The following is a 6,053-nucleotide window of genomic DNA, read 5'->3' as shown; positions in this document are numbered from 1 at the left end:
TTTTGCACCTCCTTACCATTTCAAACAGGGGGGGATCTGGGGGTCCCCGTTTGTAAAGGGGGCTTCCAGATTCTGATAAGCCCCCCGCCCGCAGACCCCCACAACCACCGGCCAGGGTTGTGGGGATGAGGCCCTTGTCCCCATCAACATGGGGACATGGCGCTTTGAGGAGTTACAGACCCCCAAGGCATCCTCCCAATGTTGAGGTCATGTGGCCTGGTATGATTCAGGAGGGGGGGCGCTCTCTCGTCCCCCCCTCTTTTCCTGCGGCCTGCCAGGTTGCATGCTCGGATAAAGGGTCTGGTATGGATTTTTAGGGGGACCCCCACGTCAATTTTTTTTTTAAATTTGACGCGGGGCTCCCCTTAATATCCATACCAGCCCTGAAGGGCCTGGTAATTGAATTTAGGAGAACCCCACGCTTTTTTTTTTTTTTTTTTTATTTTTTTTTATCAATGAATGAATTGTCAGCTCCGTAATACAGAGAAAACTCATTGAGTGTTCTCTGTATTACGGGAGCCGACAATTCAAAGTGATTTTAAAAGACTTTGTTCCTTGCGAAATGACACTTTGTGCAGGACAGTTCTAAGCACCAGAAACATGCACCCCTTCACAGGCATACTATAGACACCCCCCAGGTAAGAAATTTAAAGGAATATTACACTTTTATTGTTTCACTTTAATCATTATTAAAATCACTGCTCCTGAAAAAACATCAGTTTTTAAAACTTTTTTTGCATTGATCCATGTCCCCTTTTTAGGACAGTAACTTGCATATTAGCCTTTAAAATTAGCACTTTAGATTTCTCCCATAGACTTGTACAGGTGTTCCGGCTTTTCGAATTTGCCGCAAACAGCCCAAATTGTTCACTGTTCGCTGAACAGACGAACAGGCAATGTTCGAGTCGAACATGAGTTTGACTGGAACTCGAAGCTCATCCCTACTGTGCACCTTCAGGAAGCAAAACCCACCAGGAGAAGAGTTGACATATCTGTCTGGATAGCTGGATCTATGTTATGACATCTGACTGCTTTTTGACTTGATTGGTCTAATGACTGCAGGATTTACTAGCACATGGTGGAGCACATTTGTTGATCTGGAGGAAGAATTTGAGCACTATATTGCACTTGTAGCGCACCCCCTAAGTAGCTGCAGATGAACTGGATCCCCCCACTCATGCTCAGCCAGGCACACCAAATCTTTTCAAGCACTCCAGAGACAGAAAACAGTCCATGACTTTGTTTTATTAGGTGGTTTCAACTTGGATAGGGATGGGCACTTGGCACCAGCAACAAAACTTTGGCAACAACTTCAGGGAAATCTTCCTATATTTAGTTTCCTTGACACTCCTCCTGCAATGCACTTGCTTGCAGAGTTCAGTTGAATCCTTGTTAGTAGATCTGACAGGCTCTCAGTCAGATTTAAGCAATGGCCCTTTACAGGCAGGAACTCAAAGCCCCTTGTTGAGTAACAAAATACAGCGATCAGCTTGTATATTCCCTCCTGTGGCTACTGATCCCAGCACCACCTTCAGGCACTTCCAACCCACCTGGCTGCAGCTGCCCCTTTCACTAGCCCTACTGGCTACTTCTCCTCAGTCCTCCCGACTGACTCTTCACCGGCCCAACTGGCTGACTCTCAGGAGATCTCCTGGGGAAGAATGAAGACTTCTGGGAGAACTGGCCACATGTTGCAATCTCCCCCTTGTTAGTCCCCCAATGCTGCTGATCTACTCACTCTGTCCTCTCTCTTGCTCTCATGTCTCCAGGAAGGGCATTCCTCTATGTGTTGTGGCAGGATTCCCCCAGACTAGGGGGCACCCCTGACAGCCACCGGCAGCTTCCACAGCACTATATCTCCATCTTACACAGACTGCCCCTACTGGCATGGCTCATGCCTATTTATGAGGTAAGCTCTGCCCCCTGCCAGCCCACTACTGGGGATTGGTCGAAGCCTCAGAAATATTCCAGGCAGCTCCTCCTGCCCTCTAGCTCTACAACATTCTCCAATGTGGCAGAAGCAAGGGGGAGGCACCCCCCCAAATGAGTCATTCAGCCCCGTCTCACTAAACCCTGACCCAGATTCAACAGCTCAGGCTTAGCCCTGGGCTAACTAAATTTGCCTACACTAACAAAGCTAGACTACATCTAGCACACACTAGAGGGTGCTACACACTTGTTTATGAGCATGGTGATTTTATTCACATATCAACTTGTTATGGACTTGTAATGTACATTCACTATTTATTACATTTTTATTGCATGGATGTTTCATTATTTTGCACACATTGTGTATATGGTACCTGTGTAGAGTAGTTCAAGAGAGGAAAAATAATAACATGCAACGTTTCGGAGATATTTACTTTAGCAGCATGCATATTATGCTCTCAATAAACAGCATGCCATCCATTGAGAGTACTGTGCCTCGACCGATTCCTGCGCACATGCCAAGAGTGACATCATTGCGGCTCGGCCATTCAATCTGCCAGAGCCTGAAAACCCAGAAGAATGAGCAGATGAAGATGGAAGCCCCGGCAGCAGTGACAGCGCACCACTTGAGGGCTTAATGCAAATCTGTCATAATATACTAGTACAATGCATACTAGCACATTATGACATTATTCACCAGGTGTCCACTTTTTTTTTTGCTGTTGCGGTTTACTAATGCTTTACGTAATGACAAAATTGTCTCATAGCAAATATATTATAAAATTCCCTGTTCCATAAAGTGTATAGATCTGCAAGAGCTAAAGTGGTTAATAAACGAAGGGATAAATGAGGGCACTAAGTCACTGAAAATACTCTTTCTTGACCTAATATTTTTTGCCTTTTTTGCCTTTGGAATGTATAGTGGTTTATATATTTATATTTTTATTTTTTGCGCTGATAGCAGATGGCTCACTTTTTACCTTTCATGAGTTTTCTTCTGTTATTTATAATGCTCAGTGCCTCAAGCTGAAAATTACACACGTGGGATTCATTAAAAAAATTATATAGAATATACACAAACAAATAACCAACATGATGGGCTATCACCTTACCAAAGAAGAGTATCAAGATTAATTATTTTTAATAAATTTATTTTCCAAAAATATTGTTTAATTTTTTTCCCAGATCTCCAAATTAAGGTTCTCCTGTTGCAAGTCATTAAGTAGATTGGTTCTGAAGAAGCTAATAAGTGAAACGCGTCAACCATCTTTCTGACTCTGTCTGTAACCATTATTGGTTGAACCTTAAAAATAACTGTAATGATTTTAGTATGTTTTCTATGAATGAATTTTTGTAAAATAAATGTATTAAAAATAATTAGTATTGATTCTCCGCTTTGGTACTGTGATAGCCCATCATGTTGGTTCTTTGTTTGTGTGTACACGTGGATTCAATTAGACAGAGGTAATCAAAAGGCCAGCAGATACTGATTCCTGGGACGTTTTTGTTGTTTTTATTATTTTTTATGAAAAACATGCCTGCACAATTTTAATATTAAATCTTTTGACTCCTGTTATACAAAATACTAAGCAAACAAAGAAACACAAAAAAAATTAACTAGACTGTGTATAAAAATGTCAAATTATAATGTCAACAGTAAAAAATTGAATAAAATGGGACTGTGCCTGTACAGAAACAGTAAACAAACACCAAAAAAACAAATATTAAATATAATGACCAATGTCACAAACATTTGTCCAGCCGTAACAAATTTCCCCCCATATTTTGTCTAAATATGTTTATTTCTTCTGATCATCAGTTCCATTTACTGTCTTAATGCGTTTTTTCCCCCAAAATAACCAAAACAGGAAAATGTCACATTATGGCCATTAAATGGAATGCGTTATTATAGGAAATAAACAGACAAAATAAGGGGAATCTTTGTTATGGCCGGGGGAAAAAGTACATTCTGAATATTGAACAAATAGTGAAAAAGGACAAACAATATTTATGTTTTTCCGTACCAAAAAAATAAAAAAAAATCATAACATCTTTTCCAGACCTAAAGTAATATTTATGTGCTCATACTAAAAGATTCAATGATATACCTATAGTAACATCTTTTCATATATATAGAATGTATGTATACAACAACAAACATATGTCTGTTTAAAACAAATCAAAAATCATATGCAACAATGTAACCATATATGAAATGTTCAAAATAAAAGTCTCTCAAAAAAAAATTAAGTATTGTTATTTTTATTTAATTTTTTTTTTTAGTTTTTATTTAAAAATAAAATAAAATAAAATAAAAACTTTAAGAAAATGGGTTTTGCGTGTTCTCCCTGTGCCTGGGTGGGTTTCTTCCGGGTACTCCCACACTCCACAGACATGCTGGTAGGTTGTCTCCTGACTAAATTGGCCCTAGTAATATGTATGTATAAATGTGAGCTAGGGACCTTAGATTGTAAGCTCTTGAGGACAGGAACTAACATGAATGTACATGTATATGTAAAGTGTGTAAATTTATTGTAAAAAAATTAATAAAAAAAATATTATTATTATTTTGAAGATTTAATACATGGTTACATTGTTGCAAATGATTTTTAAAGTTTGTTATTGCATACATACATTCTGTTTATATGAATAGATGTTATTAGGAATATATATCATATCATACAGTATTTTCGGTACACTATAAATTCATTTTTTGCACAATTTGCGCTATATTCAGAATACACATTTTGGGTCTTCCCGACGGGGTTCCGACTGACTTCCGACCGAACGGACTTGCCCACACATGCACGGACCGAGATTTGTTAGTTTTGAACGTAATGACATACGACGGGACTAGAAAAGGAAGTTCAATAGCCAGTAGCCAATAGCTGCCCTTGCGTCGTATTTGGCTAGCCTACAGACAAACGGTTTCCCCGATAGAAATTGATTCCGTCGGAAAGATTTGAAACATGTTCTATTTCTAGGTCCTTCTGAATTATTGAGAAAAAAAGTCAGATGAAGCCCCCACACGACCGTAATATCCGACGGAATGATTCCGACTGACCTTTTCTGCCAGAAATTCCGGTTGTCTTTATAGCAGCCTTTCTCAATCTTTTCAACACAGAGGAACCCTTGAAATAACATTCTGGTCTCAGGGAACCCCTTATAAAAATGATTATATCTACAACTCTCATGATACATTACTGTGATGATCAGTGGGAAGAATGCTCCTTGCATTTGTGGTCATTGGGGAGAAATGACCCCCTTACAGATAGCTAAAAAAAAAAGCTAAAAACACCAATAGACAGGAAAGGATCGGTTTGTGGGAATTTATCTGAGAGGTAAAAATTGCTCGTTGCTCAAGGAACCTCTAGCAACCTCTGGAGGAGCCTTTGGATTCCATAGAACCCTGGTTGAGAAACCCTACTTTAGAGTAATTAATAACAGAGAACAGGAGAGCCAAAACTTTTCTAATTACATACCTTTATCCTTATCGAGACTTGGCGTAGGACTCATTATAAAGGTGTTGCTATACAGTCAGGCATCCGATACTTTATAGCCTTTTGGTGCTAAAGCACACGCCTTTTGTGTTGTTTTTTTTTTTTAATGTTGCAGAACCAGTTTGAGCTAGTCAACCAACTTCCAGTTAGTCTTGCTCAAGTAAATGAGTATTGTCAAGATCTAGACACAAGGTAGCAACGCAACTTATTGTAACATGTCTACCTGCTGTCAGCACAGGAAAGTGTGCCAATACCTTCCTAAAACACAAGCACGTTTGTTCAATAACAATCACTCACCTGTTTGATTTTAGCTCTATTTGATATAGTAAGGTTCTGGTGCATGCAGGGTGTGCACCCCAAAACTCAAACACGCATGCGTGTATGTGTATATATGCAGTATCTCATAAAAGTGAGATACATTTTTGTAAATATTTTATTCTATCTTTTCATGTGACAACACTGAAGAAATGACACTTTGCTACAATGTAAAGTAGTGAGTGTACAGCTTGTATAACAGTGTAAATTTGATGCCCCCTCAAAATAACTCAACACACAGCCATTAATGTCTAAACCGCTGGCAACAATAGTGAGTACACCCCTAAGTTTAAATGTCCGGGCACAATT

At 39.3% G+C, this 6,053-nt stretch overlaps 1 protein-coding gene across 1 annotated transcript in view; it reads right to left on the bottom strand.

Annotated features, from left to right (window-relative positions):
• Positions 1–5,544, bottom strand: part of LOC143961346 (uncharacterized) — a 25,529-nt gene extending 19,985 nt beyond the window's left edge. Inside the window, exon 1 of the mRNA XM_077470614.1 lies at positions 5,412–5,544. Coding sequence (XP_077326740.1) covers positions 5,412–5,445 — 34 coding nt within the window. The 5' untranslated portion in view covers positions 5,446–5,544. The remainder of the gene's footprint in view (positions 1–5,411) is intronic.
• Between the last annotated feature and the right edge of the window lie 509 nt (positions 5,545–6,053).

This window comes from Lithobates pipiens, unplaced genomic scaffold, assembly GCF_037356315.1.
Source record: "Lithobates pipiens isolate NorthernLeopardFrog02 unplaced genomic scaffold, aLitPip1_a1.2 Scaffold_8, whole genome shotgun sequence".
In the NCBI taxonomy this organism is placed as follows: domain Eukaryota; kingdom Metazoa; phylum Chordata; class Amphibia; order Anura; family Ranidae; genus Lithobates; species Lithobates pipiens.
This window is presented reverse-complemented; position numbering and strand designations above follow the sequence as displayed.